At 39.7% G+C, this 18,452-nt stretch overlaps 1 protein-coding gene across 1 annotated transcript in view; it reads left to right on the top strand.

Moving 5' to 3' along the window:
• zc3h3 (zinc finger CCCH-type containing 3) overlaps positions 1–4,211 on the top strand; it is an 88,459-nt gene extending 84,248 nt beyond the window's left edge. The window contains exon 12 of the mRNA XM_017721629.2: positions 3,361–4,211. Within this exon, the coding sequence (XP_017577118.2) occupies positions 3,361–3,392 (32 nt within the window). The 3' untranslated portion in view covers positions 3,393–4,211. The remainder of the gene's footprint in view (positions 1–3,360) is intronic.
• The last annotated feature ends 14,241 nt before the right edge of the window (positions 4,212–18,452 follow it).

Raw genomic sequence — 18,452 nt, forward strand, 5'->3', positions numbered from 1 at the left:
GTTCTGTTGCTAATTATATATGAAATACCAAGCATTCTTACATTACATTACATTACATTACAGCTCTTTGTTTTTGTCTTGCTTTACTGGTCTCGTTGTCTATAATGGATTTTGTCATTGTCTTTTATTGTTTGTGTGGAACCCATCAAGGCACATTTCAAGCAGCTCTGTTGGCATGGCAGTAAATAAATATACTAAAATATACTAAACTGCACGTGTAATATAGTATACACTTATCTCCATGCTTCAGTTTCTCTTTAAACTGTACTGAGAAGAGAGGAGGGGCACTAAACTATGTTTATTTCAGTTTTTATGTCTAAGCTCTTTATATAGGGTATTGCCTGTGACACACACACGTACATTCACTTCCTCTAACACTCATCCCTGTGATTCTCGCTGCCAAGTTGTAGTGATTTGTGTGTCGGTATTAAACCGGAGAAAAGCAACGTGTTACGAGAAGCCAGGCCAGTCTCTTGGAATTGCACAAGTGGCTCACATACCTTATCAGATGCCATCAGCTGCCGTTTTCACATTCAGTCATTCTTTGAAATGTTGTGGTTCAAATACAGAGTATTCAGTAATCTCTCGTAAAGGAACAACACACACTAGAGATAAAAGTCAAGTGTTAGTAATAGGTGGCCAATCCACCTCTGTGCTTCATTAAAGTGAACTAGACAAACTGGACTCCACTTTGGATAAATTAGCTCAGACCCCATGTGTCACAGCCTGACTCTCGCTCTCCCACTCTCTCACTCTCGCTCCCTTCCTCTGTGCCATGGAATTTTATTAATACTCAGTTGGAATTGAATAGTTCCGTAGAATTTTGTCTCACCCTGTCAGAATCATGACATTTTAACTGAAAGTTAATTGCCATGTAAATAACTGCAATTAGCAATTTAATAGCCTTTTGTTCATTGTATGTAGCTTCTACAGTGCAAGCCTAAAGTGACCAAATTACCTGATTAGCCATCCTTGCTTCCTGGCTGATGTTTAGTAGCTGACAGCAGACACAACTCAAGCTCAAACAAACCAACATCACTCACCTCTGCCCTCTAAAAAGTGTTATAGTGAGATATACGTCAGAAACTACGTACTGTGATATAATTGAGTGACACAAACATTGGCTGGAAACGAATTGCAGTTGGTGGTCAGATTATATAAGAATTTTGACAGGCCTAATTTTATTAAAATATACCATTGCTCCTATCTAAATAAAAATAGGTCATTTCTTTTGGTGCTTTTGCCATGAAATCAAACAAGGTTTGAAGTGATTGAAACATTATGGACTGTTTAATAGATCTGTCTAATTACATTATACTGAGAATATAATAAGTTTTTTTTTTCAATTTACAGTACAGACATTGTGCAAAAGTCTTTTCATTTCCAGTCCAAAGGGCCATTAAGTAAAGGTTGTTTATTTTTCAGTTTCAGAAAGAAAGCAGGAAATATATATTTAGCAGAAAGGTTCCCAACATTAAGTATAATATTAAATATCAGTATTTAATTAGCATATCTTAACATAACGTTAACACTGCAGACAAACATTTTCATCTTTAAGCTTTTTCTCCTCGTCATCTCTTTCTCTTCACTATTTTTTTTTATCCATTTTCGGTGCATACATTCTTTTTTGAAATATGATTAACCTGTTTCTCTTTTGCTTCACTCCAGCATCTTAGAAAAAAAAAATGTGGTATAGAAATAATCCAGAATTTGTTAGGGGTCCCTTGGTAGCCAGGGGGCCCTAAGCAGCTGCTTATGCTGCTTATTAGGTAGAGCCAGCTCTGGTCCTCTTAACAAAAGCTGTTACCAAAGGTGTTGCTGACACTGTTACTCTTCAAACAGACACTAATATTCACACAAGTACCTACCCTATACACCATAGCTGCCTTCCAAATTGAAGGTGTGGAAAAGTATGCAGATTTTTTCAAAACTGAAAGCAAGTCCCAAAAAAGAATGAAAGCTGTGATAAATGCAAAGAGCGGACACACTAAATCCTCAAAATTTGTATTATTATATATGGGGCTTTCGTGTAATTTTCTGTTTGATTTGTTTTTTTCTGTCACTAAGAAAATGACCAGCTAGTACTTTATAACTGTTTTGACTATAAATTAAAGAAATGAAAGGTGGGTCTCTGGCTGTTTGTTTTTTGCTTGTTTATTCTCTCTTTCTGTCCTCTCTCTTAATTTCACTTTCCACCAACTGTCTCACTTTTCACTTCCTGCTTTCCTCACTCTCTCTGCTTTCCTCTCACTCCTTTCTCTGGGGTCCTTGCACTCACTCAGTCTCAAGTCTGAAGTCACACGTTGGTGTTGTCACTCATGAGTCACTGTGATCAGGGATTTCATTACACTGATTCCTTTCATTGCTCTGGTTTGTGTCACTCGTTTCTTACATTTGTTGTATGAATATTTTATTTCTTGTTCAGTTTCACATGGCAGCCGCACATTTGGCACAGGCCTCAGCACACTATGAGTCAGCACTACTGCTCAACATAAAAAAATAATGCATAGCTGCCAGGGGTGTGAACCTCTAATTTCATGTGATCAGTTCAATTACAGCTTTTTGGGGAATGTGTCATAAAATCTCAAATTTCTCTACAATTTGGTTCTGTTTTTTTGTATGACTCAATTTTTTTTTTTTTAATCAACTGAATAAACAGATGCAGCTGTAGAATATACTATATTGTTGGAATCTTAACTTTGTGTGTAAGTCAAGGTAAAGAAAAAAAAATAATATAAAAAAAGTTCTTTTGGCAGCTGGTCCTCTGTGAAAAACTGAAAAATGGAGATAAATATCACAATAAAAGGACCTTGACACATACAATATTGAATATTGCCATAATTAATTCTAACATTCCAAAATGAATTTAGACAATCACTTTTACATCCCTGCAGAGCTACACACTTATAATTAATGATAAAGTTTAAACACCACCTCCCTGTACCAAATTACATGTCTTTTTGATTTTCTTAGTGAAAATAACTTTAACACACTTAAATATGTATCTCTGTATAATCTGTATCTGCACAGTTTATATATATTTGCTGAGTTAGCACGTTGGAAAAATTAAAACATAAACCACAAAATGTACCATGACTTTTGCACAGACCACAATTTATGTTTAGTTTTTTTCCCCAATATGCTAAGTTCAGCAAATAAACAGTAATTGTGTACTAAATTGTGATCTCTGTAGAGGACTTGTTAACTTTTTTTTCTCTTAGAAATTCTACAGAATAAGGCATTTAACAGAGGTGCCCAAGCTGTTGCGTGTTTGGCTGTACATGCTTGGGAGGGACACGTTTTTTTCTTCCATGGCCTCCGCTTTCTCTCTGTCTTTAACTTATTTATTTTGCTTTCTAGGAAAGAAACTTCACATCAAACCTCGCTTCTAGGAAGCTCCAGGAACTATTTGGCCTTTTCAACACACAGCTGATGGCTAGAACAGCAGGAGTCCTTTGGCTCAACTGAAGCGTGTTTAGGATTGCCACTCATGGACATATTTATTAATTATATTTTTGAGATAATGCAGCCAAGTCATTCTTTATTGTAAATGATACACTATTGAATGATTGACTGACTGACTTAATATACAGAAAACTACGTAGAGAAGTTACACAGAAAAAAATATCTTGGAATATGCATATACACAGCAGCTACACCCATCAGCCATAACAATAAAACCATATTCTTGTGTCTGCGCTCATTTCATCAGCTCCACTTACCTTATAGGAGCACTTTGTAGTTCTACAATTACAGACTGTAGTTCATCTGTTTTTCTGCATACTTTATTAGCCCTCCTGTCTGTGCATATAGAACTACAAAGTGCACCTATATGGTAAGTGGAGCTGATGAAATGGACAAAGAGTGTAGATACAAGGAGATGGATTTAATAGTATGGCTGATCGGTGTCTTTCCATTTGCGTATGTGACAGCAGATCTCCTTCTGCATCCAGAGACCTGGATCATCTGCTCTCTGACCATGTCTGTCAAATCACTTTTGGAATGTTTTACAATTGTATTCAATTTTTATTTTGATACACACAGGTGCCCTTTAGAGCTCATATATCTCAGGGACTATTTTCTCTGCATGTGACACTTTTAAAGTAATATAAATTTTAGTTTGAATGAAAATAATCTGTAATTTTCTTGTGGAATATTTAACTTTGAGCATATTTGTATTGGAAAGTTGAATTAAAGCTGTTTTCAGATTTTGTGGAGTAATGATTGCATGGGTTTGCTGTGTTTCCAACAATGCAAAGTGCTGTTTGTGAAATATGAGAAAAGGAGCTGTTGCACATGCCTTACTGAGGAAGATGAAAAGATTTAAGGGGACAAATCATGAGGAACTGAATTTTCTTGCTTTTTTTTGAAGTAGGTTGTACTGATTCACTACACTAACACTGTTCACATTTAAGAACGTACTGTTCACTTCTGCTCCATACAGTGCATTATAGTGACCAAGCTGCAAAAAAAAAAAAAATCCTGGTTTGAATTAATCATTGTTGTGATGTCACATCCATGAACACATTTCTATATGGTCACCATTCAAATTGAAGTGATAAGGGGTGGTGTTACTTCAGAGTCATTGGACATAAGTATATATGTGAAAACAACAATCAAATGCTGACAATTAGAACAGTAGTCTGTTGGACATACTTGTGTGCAAGTACTTGTTTGGGCAGTGTACAAATGACGTTTTGTTGATTTTCTAGGTAAAGGACATGCGCGTCATTTACAGAGAACACTGAAGTACACAAATCTTGTACTTGAGTTAAAGCAGAGATACCCAAGGTAAAATATTACTCCAGTAAAAGCAGAAGTTCCTCCCTTTAGACATTCACTTGAGTAAAAGTGCCAACGTATTTGCCTTCAGATGTACTTAAGTATCAAACGTGAAAGTACTGAAAGATTAATTATGACTCTAATTACCCTATTATCATTTTTGTAACGAGACTTTTGCTTTATCAACTTATTTTAGGTGAAAATACTCCAGTGTCATTCTTGTAATGCCAATATTGTAATAGAATGTCATTCATTAGTGACGCTGATGTCTGTGAAAATTATCATAAGCACAAAACACTGGAGGCAAAACCGAGTAGAATGTAGCACATGTGACAGACGTGACAGAGTCTGGAGATGCCGTGGAGAGTGATCTGCTGCCTGCAACATCCTTCAGCATGACTGGTTTGGCAGTGGGTCAGTAATGGTGTGGGGTGGCATTTCTTTGGAGGGCCACACAGCCCTCCATGTGCTCGCCAGAGGTAGCCTGACTGCCATTAGGTACCGAGATGAGATCCTCAGACACCTTGTTAGATCCATATGCTGGTGCAGTTGGCCCAGGGTTCCTCCTAATGCAGGACAATGCTAGACCTCATATGGCTGGAGTGTGTCAGCAGTTCCTGCAAGATGAAGGCATTGAAGCTATGGACCAGCCCGCCCGTTCCCCAGACCTGAATCCGATTGAGCACATCTGGGATGTCATGTCTCGCTCCATCCACCAACGCCACGTTGCACCACAGACTGTCCAGGAGTTGGCGGATGCTTTAGTCCAGGTCTGGGAGGAGATCCCTCAGGAGACCATCTGCCACCTCATCAGGAGCATGCCCAGGCGTTGTAGGGAGGTCATACAGGCACGTGGAGGCCACACACAATACTTTTTACACAATACACAATGTTTTAAGGACATTACATCAAAGTTGGATCAGCCTGTAGTGTGTTTTTCCACTTTAATTTTGTGTGTGACTCCAAATCCAGGCCTCCATTGGTTAATACATTTCCATTGATTTCCATTGATGATTTTTGTGTGATTTTGTTGTCAGCTCATCTTTGTACAGAACAAAGTATTCAATGAGAATATTTCATTCATGTGTGTGTGTGTAATATATATACACACACACACACATATATATATATATATATATATATATATATATATATATATATATATATATATATATATATATATATATATATATATATATACATACATACATACACACACACACCCCAGTGGATATAAAAAATCTACACACCCCTCTTCAAATGGCAGCTTTTTGTGATGTAAAAAAAAAGACAGCAAGACAAATCATTTCACAACTTTTTCCACCTTTAATGTGACCTATAACCTGTATAATGCAATTGAAAAACAAACAATAACCTTTACATTGGAAAAATATAAAATAAAAAACTTCAAATAACCTGGTTGCATAAATATGCACACCCTTAAACTAATACTTTGTTGCAGCACCTTTGGCTTTTATTACAGTACTCAGTCTTTTTGGGTAGGAGCCTAGTAGTGTGGCATATCTTGATGTGGCAGTAGTTGCCCACTCTTCTTTGCAAAACTGCTCCAAATCTGACAGACTGCGAGGGCATCTCCTGTGCACAGCCCTCTTCAGATCACCCCACAGATGTTCGATGGGATTCAGGTCTGGACTCTGGGTGGGCCATTCCAAAGTCTTAATCTTATTCCGGTGAAGCCATTCTTTTGTTGATTTAGATGTATGCTTTGGGTCATTGTCATGCTGAAAGATGAAGTTCCTCTTCATCTTCAGCTTTCTAACAGAAGGCCGAAGGTTTTGTGCCAAAACTGACTGGTATTTGGAACTGTTCATAATTCCGTCCACCCTGATCAAGGCCCCAGTTCCAGCTGAAGAAAAACAGCCCCAAAGCATGATGCTGCCATCACCATGCTTCACTGTAGGTATGGTATTCTTTTGGTGATGAGCAGTGTTGTTTTTGTGTCAAATATACCTTTTGGAATTATGTCCAAAAAGTTCAACCTTGGTTTCATCAGACCATAACACATTTTCCCACATACGTTTGTGAGATTTCAGATGTCTTTTTGCAAAATCAAGCCAGGCTTGGATGTTTTTCTTTGAAAGATAAGGCTTTCGTCTTGCCACCCTACCCCATAGCCCAGACATATGAAGAAGACTGGAGATTGTTGTCACATGTAATGCACAGCCAATCTTCTTCTTTCGGCCGCTCCCTTTAGGGGTCACCACATCGGATAATCTGCTTCCATCTTGCCCTATCTACTTCTACTGCCTCCTCTACTTACGCACCAACCATCTCCATGTCCACCTTCACTACATCCATAAACCTTCTCTGAGGTCTACCTCTTCTCCTTCTAGCCAGCAGCTCCATCTCCAACATTCTTTGACCAATATATCCACTATTCCTCCTCAACACATGACCAAACCATCTCAACCTGGCCTCTCTGGCTTTATCTCCAAACTGCTCCACCTTCACTGTCCCTCTGATCTGCACATTTCTAATCTTGTCCATCCTTGTCACTCCCAACAAAAATCTCAGCATCTTCATCTCCACCACCTCCAGCTCAGCCTCCTGTCTTTTAGACAGAGCCACAATCTACAAACCGTACATCATAGCAGGACGCACTACTGTCTTGTAAACCTTCCCTTTCACTCTTGCTGCTATCCTTCTGTCACACATCAGCCCTGACACCCGTCTCCACCCACTCCATCCTGCCTGCACCCTCTTCTTCACATCTTTTCTACACTGTCCATTGCTCTGGATGATTGACCCAAGATATTTGGAAGTCATCCACCTTTACGACCTCTACTCCATGCATCTTCACCTTTCCACCTGCCTCCCTCTCATTCACAGACATGTATTCCGTCTTATCTCTACTGACCTTCATTCCTCTCCTCTCCAGTGCAAACCTCCACCTCTCCAGATTCTCTTCCACCTGCTCTTTACTATCACCACAGATTACAATGTCATCTGCAAACATCATGGTCCATGGAGCCTCCTGCCTGACCTCATCTGTCAACCTTTCCATCACCATTGCAAACAAGAAGGGGCTCAAAGCTGATCCTTGATGTAACCCTACCTTCACCTTGAAACCATTTGTCACTCCAACTGCACACCTCACCACTGTCTCACTATCCTCATACATGTCCTGCACCACCCTAGCATACTTTTCAGCTACACCGGACTTCCTCATACAGTACCACAGTTCCTCTCTTGGCACCCTATCATATGCCTTCTCTAGATCCACAAAGACACAATGTAGCTCCTTCTGACCTTCTCTGTACTTCTCTACCAACACTCTCAATGCACAAATTGCATCTGTGGTATTCTTTCTGGAATGAAACCAAACTGCTGCTCACTGATCTGAACCTCTCGCCTTAGCCTTGCTTCAACAACTCTTTCCCATACCTTCATGGTGTGGCTCATCAACTTTATACCTCTGTAGTTACTGCAGCTCTGCACATCACCCTTGTTCTTAAAAATGGGGACCAGTACACTGCTTCTCCACTCATCAGGCATCCTCTCACTCTCCAGGATTTTGTTAAACAAACTGGTTAAAAAGTCCACTGCCTTCTCTCCTAAACACCTCCATACCTCCACAGGTATGTCATCTGGACCAACTGCCTTTCCATTCTTCATCCTTTTTAAAGCTGCCCTCACTTCCACCTTACCAATTCTCTGCACTTCCTGATCCACTATCTCTCCCCCCGTTGTCCTCCTCTCTCTCTTGTTTTCCTCATTCATTAGTTCTTCAAAGTACTCCTTCCATCTACTCAACATTCTCTGTTCACTCACTAGTACATTTCCCTCTATATCCTTTATCAGCCTAAAATGCTGTCGTTGTGCGACTAGCCTCACAGTACTCCTGCCTACTTCCTTCATCTCTCTGGTTATCCCACTTTTTCTTAGCTGCCTTCTTCTTCTGAATACTCTCCTGGACTTCCTCATTCCACCACCAACTTTCCTTGTCTTCTTTCCTCTGACCAGACAAAACACCCAACACATTCTTGCCAGTTTCTCGCACCACCTTAGTTGTAGTTTCCCAGTCCTCGGGTAGCGTCCCAGTTATAAAAATATATATATACACACACACACAGTACTGTATGGAAGTTTTAGGCATCTAAGCAAAAACAGTTTACCTCAGCAGTGAGTTTATCACAATATACATTAGAATAAAGTCATATTCATAATTCAAATAAACATAAAAACAATAAAAAAATAACAAGAATTTCTTGGGTGCATATTTTCCTTGACACCTTCACAGCCGCCACAGAGACTGGTTAATATCATCAATTACATCATGAGCACTGATTGGTCAAACCAGGAGCTGCTTTTTAACTGCATATAATACTGTAATACTGGGCTTCCTGGAGGAGAGGTTTGAAAATGGTTAAACAAACATCCATAAAATCACTATTTATTTGTATTATTATTGATATATAGATTTATAAATAGATTTTGAAAATGTGTCTTGGGTGCCTAAAACTTTTGCACGGTACTGTGCGAAAGTCTTTGGCACCCAAGACACATTTTCAAAATCTATTTATTTGTGTAGTACGTGTTTATTTGCTGAGAAAAGTGATAATATTTGAATGAACAACATTTATAGAATATGAATTAATAATGATATTATCAAGTCTCTGTGGTGGCTGTGAAGTTGAAAAAAAAGGACCCAAGAAATTCTTGTTACTTTTTATTGTTTTTATGTTTATTTGAATTATGAATATGACTTTATTCTAATGTATATTGTGATAAACTCACTGCTGAGGGAAATTGCTGAAAAATTTGTTTAGATGCCTAAAACTTTCACACAGTACTGTGTAATATTAGTAGTATATATATAAATATATATATATATATTAGTATATATATATATATAAAATATACACTGCTCAAAAAAATAAAGGGAACACTTAAACAACACATGCCCAACACATGCCTAAAACTTTCACATATTACTGTAGTTGTCTATTGTTTAATTATCACTATTGATACATACATTTTTTGTCTGGATTAGAGACATAAGAGTGTTCCAACCAGTATTTTTATTGCAAACCAATATGTTCCTAAAGGAAAAATCAAAATTCAATATTTGGCAGCAGCTTTTTAGTGTCTCTGATTCTTAATTGGACTGAGACCTAGGCTTTGGCTCTGTCATCTTAGATTTTCACCTTTTTGCTGTTCAACCACTACTGTGTTACTTTGGCCTTGTGCTTGGGATCACTGTCCTGCTTAAAAGTGAAGTTTACTTAACAAAACAAAACAAAAAAAGTGAACTTAAAAGTGACCCAAGCTTTAGGTCTTTATCAGAGTGAAGCAAGTTATATCCCTGTATGTTGCACCATTCTCACAACAGGATGCTATCACCCCCATACTTCACTGCTTGGACAGTGTTTGTTGAGGAATGCTCAGTGTTAGGTTTGTGCTACACATAGTGTTTTGAATTTTGGCCAAAATGCTCCATTTATGTTTTATCTGATGACAAAACCTTATCCCATATTTTAGCAGGGTCCAGATGTGCTTTAAAGTGTTTCATCTTTCATAATGTCTTCTTTCTAGCAACCTTTCCACACAGGCAGTTGTATGCAGAGCTCGTCATACCATTGACTGGTGCACCTCCACTCCAGTCTCAGCCACTGCACTCTGTAGCTCCTTCAGAGTGATTGCTTGCCTGTCTGTGGCTTCAATCAGTAAGTCCCTTTCTTACTTTATTGTTTCTGAGTTTTTAGGGATGGTCTTGTCTAGGCAGTGGATGGGTGGTATGATGCAGCTTCCATTTCCACGCAATTGATCCAGCAGTGCTTATTGGAATATCCAAGCACTTGGCTCTTACTTTATAGCCTTTTCCTATCTTGTGCATGTCTATAACTTTGCATCTCATTTTTTTAGAATCCTCCGTGGTCTTCATTCAGATTCACAGTCTGATCAGTGGCTTGAATTAAGGGGGTCTTTTCTCAAATGTCTTTGACAATTCGCAAGTAAAAGCCAACTGTAAGGCAACTGAGTCCTTGTTAGGGCAATTTCTGTCATCTATCAGCTTCCACAGCACAGGGGTTGAATGAGTAATTTATATCACCAGGCAAATCTGATGGCTTTTACAGAAGGTGGTTGAATACTTTTGCAAGGTACTGTAAATGACACAAAACTGATAAGTATAGACTAAGTAAATATAGTATAATATAGAATTAGGGTCTCTTTGAGGACACAAATGAGAAAGGTTACAAGTATGAAGTGAACTGTTGGGCCCAATTTCATTTCCCTTGCCCCTACCACTTACCCCTTAGCCATCTATTTTGCGCTTTCACACGTATGAGTAGGTGGTCCCAATTTGGTGGAGGGATAGTTTGAAGTGTTAGGGCTACATGACCCTCCAAACATAGGTTTTTCAGAGGGACACTCCAAATGGAGCATTACAAAGGAAAAAAGGGGCAGGGTGACAATAAGAAATGGGATTGGGCCTTAGTCCACACTGATGCTCCCTAAGCACATGTATAATTGTCTTAAGTATGAATCAAAGAATGAGCAAAAGCTGTCTGTGCTTGTTTGCTTCTCTCTGCTGCTGTATTGCAGCATCTCCAAATTCATCACTCCTTGTTTCTGGTACTGTCTCTTTTCTTCTGCTTTCTCCACTGAGGTTTAGTTGCGAAAGAAAGCAGCTGGAGATGCTGCTGTGCTCTCTTTCTCCCTCTCTCTCCCTCTTAATATAATTAGTATGTGGCATGATAGAAAGGTGGATGCTGGATGATGTCTGGTGTGTAATCCTTTGCTTCCCCCTCACTGTGCACAAGCTGCTGATATTTCCACTATTAATACTCTGTTTAACCAAGACCTCGCACTCCGTGACAAACGACCACTGGTCGCTACGGGAAACCTGGTTAACCGTCGCCGCCAGCAACGACAGGGGGCATTAATACAGCATAGTGAGGGCTTCGCTTCGGAGCACTCCACACTCACACAACCTGACAGGCCTGCCGCCGTGTTAACGAGATAAAGGCTGTCTGCCTGATGTACTGTACACATTCACCCAGACAAGCTGACACAGAGGGATGGAGTGAAAGAGAATGCTGCACTCTTCTCTGTTTCACTCTTCTTACTCTATCCATCGGTCCTCTTCAGTTGTGTGTCATGTAGAGAAACGCTCCATGTGGAAGCTGATGGTGTGTCTGTGACAGGTGTGTTTCAGCAATGGAGTAAAAACACATGACCGCAGTTTTTACATTTTGATTGGATGGTTTCTGTGATGTCACAAAAACAATGCATTTACATAGATCTGCCTCATCAGCCTACAGCACGCCCAGTCATCCTGAAGTTATGAGGAGTCTTTAGCCTGGACTGCTTTGTGAAATCCACATAACTGATACTTTGAAATCAAGACATCAGATTTTGAATTTGTTGTTTTTTGTGATGTCATACTTATCAGGCATTTACTAATATCTACCTGTTTGGCTTACAGCAGTTCAGGTCCATCCGTTCGAAGTTATTGGGAATTTTCAGCCTGCACTATTTTTTGAATGAGGCCTATACATGGGGAGGCATTTAACAAAGATTAAATGATGAAAAATGGAAATATAAAAATGTACATACATAAACCCAAACACTTGTCATCAATAGAAAAAAAATGTAAAAAATGTCCTTATTTGCCCACTTTTACACACACACACACACACACACACACACACACACAAACACACACACATATATATATTAGTAAAGACATGAACACTTGAACACATGAACTTGCATCCTGGCTTTGAACACATGAACTTGCATCCTGCCTTAAAGGTTTCTGTGTATGAAGTTATTAATGAAGAATATGTTGTACTGGGTTCTATACAGAAGCTTTTGAACCTGTGAACCAGCAGTCCATAGAATTCATTTAAATCTTGTTACATTAAGTTGAATGTTTTTTTAGTTGAATGTTTTTTTACTTTTCCTGTAAATTTACACTTAGTTACGACAGTGACAATACGCTATAGTATAAACGACCACATTTTAATGATAAATGTATGATGCGGTTTTACCAGTTTAGGGATAAAATGTTATTACATTAATAGTACTAATATGCATAAAATAACAGCAGTGCAAAAATGGGCACAATGCACTGAGTGATTTTTAAACTGCAGCAATATATCTTCATAGCAGCTGTTTAACAGGTCCTGCCTGGTATATTAAAGAGGAAGAACAGCGGAAAGTGTTTGTACTGAGCAGTCACCACTTTGTTGCCAACAGAGGAAGAAAGCACATTCTCTAAACAGGACAGAGATACTGAGCAATCACTCTTTCTTTCCTCTCCCTTCCCTTCTCTCCCTTGTTCTCTGGCTCTGACGATGGGGATGGAAGTGCCTGAGACAGATGTCTGCTGCCGCTTGTCTCCAAGCTCAACGAGCTGCTGAGCTCGGCAAACTCTAATTAAGATCAATATTTCAATTTTTAGTAAAAGCGCACGCGAAAGAGAGGGAGAGCAAAGAGGAATGTTGGGGAGAGAGAGAGAGAGAGAGAGAGAGAGGGAGAGAGAGAGAGAGAGAGAGAGAGAAAACATCTATTCTTTTCTTCTTTGAACAATCTGACTTGAATGAAAAAAAGGGAAAGAATGAAAGGTCAAATGTAATTTTTCTCCCCCTCGATAGATTGCAGAGACATAAAAAAAGACAAACTTATTACAACTCAGCAAAGAGTCTGCCCCATCAATAAAGATCATACTTTCTCTGCAAGTAGTTATTCATTAGTCTCACTCTTTTTTTTTCTTTTTTTCTTCTCACTCTCTCCAAAACTCTCCAGATGCTTTTTCTAAACAAAGTATCCAGCTACTTTAAGGTGCAGCCACTGCTGACATAGGTGTTCAATTGTGCATATATAGGTTGTATAATCTCCATAGAAAAACATCGACAGTAGAATGGGACTCTCTGGAACAGTTGCACATGAGCCTAAGATCATCATGATCAATGCTAAAAGTGTCAGCTAGAGGGGTATAAGGCCCCCTACATTGGAACATGGAGTAGAGAAACTGTGTTCTTTGATGTTATGAAGCTTGGATGAGCAGATGTCTACAGTCTTTTGGACATACAGTGCATGTACAGCACTATGCAGAAGTCAGAGACTACCCTTATTTATTATTTCCATTATTATCTATTATTTCCTTCTTTATTATCACTTATTTCCAGTTAAAATGGCCACTAAGTATGGGAGACCGGGTATGGTTGTAACATGGGGAGAGTTGTAACACCACCAATTGCACCAATCACGGATAAGATCATATGATCATGGCAGGGTTGGGGTGGGTTGTAACACATGTTTAAAAAGTGTTACAACCATCCCCTTATGTACAACTAAGAAAACTTTCTTGATTTTAATAACTTTACAGAATGCCCAGGCAGTGGAAAAGAAAGACTGACAGAGGTGTGCCTGCAAGTGTTTTAAAAAAAGCATCAGATGAGGTCACAAAGAAGGGCAAGTCAGTCAGACCAGTCGCGAAGGCACATGGGATCTGCCATGTAACACTGAGCAGATACTGCAAATCACTGCAGAAGCTGAGAGACCAGGGATCCAGTGATCTTCCCAGTGTGGGTTACTGGAGCAGCAACAATGTTTTCTCTGAGGTGCAGGAGACAGTGTTGGTTGACTGTTTGACTCAGGCAGCAGACCTGTATTATGGACTCACTCCACATGAGGTAAGCATATGACCGGTTAGTCACTGGAGATCAGAGAAGAATTGAATAGTAGTGTGGGTGTCAGACAAATCGAAAAACTTTTTGTGTCTATGTACTCAGGTTTTGTACTCCACTTTCTTTTAGATCAGAAAGTTTGCATATCAACTGGCGGTAATATATAACATCAAACACCCACAAACATGGGATGAGAAGCAGGTGGCAGGGCCTGACTGGTTCACATTCTTTATGAAGCGGATCCCCAGCCTGTCAATGAGGAGTCTGAGTCTAACCCTAACCCTAACCCTAAACCTCTTTTTGAAGCATATTGCATGATGTGGTCTCTGTTTTTGCTTCTTTTGTCTAATTGTTACAACTCACCCCAGCATGTGTTACAACCTACCCTGGTAGTGGGGTAGGTTGTAACAAAGGAACACAGTGTATTTGACATCAACTCACAAGGTATGTGATAATCTTGCAGAGGTTTGAATTGGTGCCATTTATAGTAAATAAATGTGTGTACTTTGTATAAATGTTTGAGAACTCTAGCTCAAAAATTGAGTGAGTTACAGGTGCTAAAGCAAAAAGCGTCACAACCATACCCGGTCTCCCCTACAAGTCATTATTTTTTCAGGAGATATCTGTGCAGAGATTAGATAAGGAAAGGGAAAGACAAAAGGAATAACAGGGATTTCCAAAACAGAAGTTTAAAACCTTATTAAAAGATATAGAGGAAAATGAGACTCTTAATAACTGTGCAAAACCTGGTAGCCCACCAAATTACTTGGACTGTAAGAAGCAGAAAATACAACCAACTTGTAAGACTGAACTTGAAGGTGTGATAAAATATGCCTACAGATTTCTTTAAAATTGAAAGCAATTCTCACAAAAATAATGGATGCTCTATATTTTGACATAGAATTGTTGAGGCTTTTGTGTAATTGTCTGTTAAATATATCCTTTGCACTTTTTTCTGAAGGTGAAAAAGGAAAAATATGTACTTACTGGCTAAGTGAACTTGAAATGAAATAAACAAAGCCAACATTTGCAAAGCACTGTTACCTACACTATATGGACAAAAGTATTGGGAAACACCTCTTAATCATGAAATTCAGGTATTTCATTCAGTCCCATTGGAGTGGCTGTATAAAATCAAGCACCTAGCCATGCAGTGTGCCTTTACAAACGTTTGTGAAATAATTGGTCGAAGATATTCCACAATTAACTGTAAGTGGTATTATTGATAAGTAGAAACATTTAAGAACCATATCAACTCAAGTGCTAAGGAGCATAGTGCACAAATGTCGCCAACGCTCTGCTGACTCAGTAACTGCAGAGTTCCAGACCTCCTCTGGCATTAACATCAGCACAAAAACTGCACGCCGGAAGCTTCATGGCATGGGTTTCCATGGCCGAGCAATAGCATGCAAGCCTTACATCACCAAGCTCAAGGCAAAACACCGGAAGGAGTAATGAAAATCACTCCACCACTGGACTCTGGAGCAGTGGAAACACATTCTATGGAGTGATGAATCACACTTCTCTATCTAGAAGGCTGATGTCTGGGGTGGGGAATGCCAGGAGAATGTTACCTGCCTGACTGCAACGTGTGCCAACTGTAAAGTTTGGTGGAGAAGGGATAAGGCTAGGTCTAGACCCCTTAGTTCCATTAAAGGGAAATTTGAATGCTTCAGCCTACCAAGACATTTTGGACAAAAAACAAAAAGTTGGCAAAGGTGGGAAAAAGTTGGGGAAAGGCCCTTCTCTGTTCCAGCATGATGGAGCCCCAGTGCACAAAGCAATGTCCATGGTTGGGTGAGTTTGATGTGGAAGAACTTGCATGGCCATCAAACACCTTTGGGATGAACTCATAGACACACTCCAAAATCTTGTAGAAAGCTTCCCAAAAGAGTGGAACCTGTTATAGCTACAAAGCTATGGAATTAGAATGGGATGTCATGAAAGCTCCTGTAGATGTAATGTGTAGGTGTCCCGATACGTTTGTCTATGTACTATATCTGTCAGTCTATGTATCCGTCTTTGCCTGTTTGTTTGCTAGTTTCACAGGTCACTATTTCTTTTAAACTTTGTTTTCAGTAAGTCAGTATGACACTCCGTTTGACGCACAAAGCTGTCCAGCTTACTCACAACTCTCTGGCTCCTTCTATATTGCAGTGAAAATATTTGATTCATTTTTGTACTTAGTTTTTTGCTGTGAACTTCAAATAAGTTGTTAATGTGTGAGTATACATACACAATTACTGCTGAATCTCTGAGCTGGCTTTTAAGCTTCGGAGGCCTACTAATGCTTGCTTTTCCAAACCTGCCTTTGATAACCCCCAGCACCTCACCACACGACTCTCCCTTTGGTTAAAAGGGGGTTAACTGGACTAAATCCGCCACAGTGATTTCCCCCCTAACGGCTGGCCCAGCCCCCCCACTGCCCTTCTCTCTTTCACTCTATCACTCTCTTTTTCTCCACCTTGGACATGCTGATGTCCATTTTGCTTAAATCGCGAGAACTGCACCAGCAGCTAACTCCCAATATGCAAAGGCACAATGAAAGCCCTGACTTCAAAATTTATGTCTCAAGCCCTCGGCCTCGTCCACACCCACCCAGCCTCCGCTTACTGAATGGACCACGGCAGATCTTCTTAAATGTGGCATTTTTAAAGCGGACTGCTTAGCTTGGACTTTGGGGTCCACTCTTGCTTATTTGATAAAACCCCCTGTAATGACTTAGCGCACCTCAAATACCTTGATATGATTTGTCCCTTCATCGCCCATATTTTTTACCTACCTTTTTCCTCCTCCGTAGGCAGATTTGAGCCTTGAGAGCGTCTGTATTTCACTGTTGCGAGCTTGGGTAGAATATCTTACTCTGCCGTGTCAGGTTAGAGGCCTAAGGCCTTTCAGGCCCCCTGCTCAACACAGAGGCCCCAGTTTACTTTTGGCTTGCATCAGTTACATTAGGCAACCATTCATGGTCAGCTGCTATTTAAGCTTTGATAATATCTTGTAATGACTTGCTGAGAAAGTGTCTGATATCAATAGCAAAATTAGGACTGTTCTGTCTGTTTCATGAAGGCTCTCAAAATGGAATCAGTATAATCTATCAATAGTGTTTAATCCACTGAAGTGCTTCCCAGCTCCAGTTTTGTGTCCCACCTGTACAACACAGTTTTGTGTTTTCCCAGCATTTTAAATCACATTATGATCTAGTCCAGCATGTATTGAATCAGATGTGTTAAAACAGGAGCACACGGAACACGCTAAACTACGCAGTGCGGCAAGATTTCTCAGGATTAATTTAGGATTAACAGGTAATTTAAGCCAAAATTGAATCATTCCCTGTAGGAGAAAAGGTAAAAGCACATATCTCACTTTTGACTAAATTCTTACTGAGAAATCCTGCTTTGATAGGCTATAAGACTAGAATCTCTTATCTGCTCTGGCTGTGTCTCTATTCAACCCATTTTCTTTTACAAAGGTGAACGACCTGATCATGACCCAAGTTAGATTTACTGGAACATTCAGCCCTGCTGGAAAACACGTGACACACTCATCCAAATATTTGAATGAAACTTTTTTTCCTGTTTGCCTTCTTTGATTTTGCCTCATCTGTAGCGCATCGCCCACTACAGGCATAACTGTGGGGGGCAAGGGGGCAATCGCACTGTGGCCCACAGCACAAAGGAGACCACAGTAGAATCTTTATTGGACCCCTCATATAGATAATGTCACGATTGCGCACATTTGACTCCTGTAAGTAAAGGGAAGGGCATTTGGTATTTTTGCACTGGGGCCCATAAGCCCCCTGGCATACCAAATATATTGGCAGAGCTGACTAGCATGTAGATTCACACAGTAATCATCAAAGGCAAAACCAAAGAAAGCACATGGGGGAGAGAACTTAATTCAATTATTCTCTCACAGCTTCTGTTTCACATTCAGTAGCGGTAGTAAACTAACTGACTGGCAAACATTTGGCAAACACCCTGACAACTAACAAAAGATTGGCAGCATATC

Source organism: Pygocentrus nattereri, chromosome 26 (assembly GCF_015220715.1).
Source record: "Pygocentrus nattereri isolate fPygNat1 chromosome 26, fPygNat1.pri, whole genome shotgun sequence".
NCBI classification, from domain to species: domain Eukaryota; kingdom Metazoa; phylum Chordata; class Actinopteri; order Characiformes; family Serrasalmidae; genus Pygocentrus; species Pygocentrus nattereri.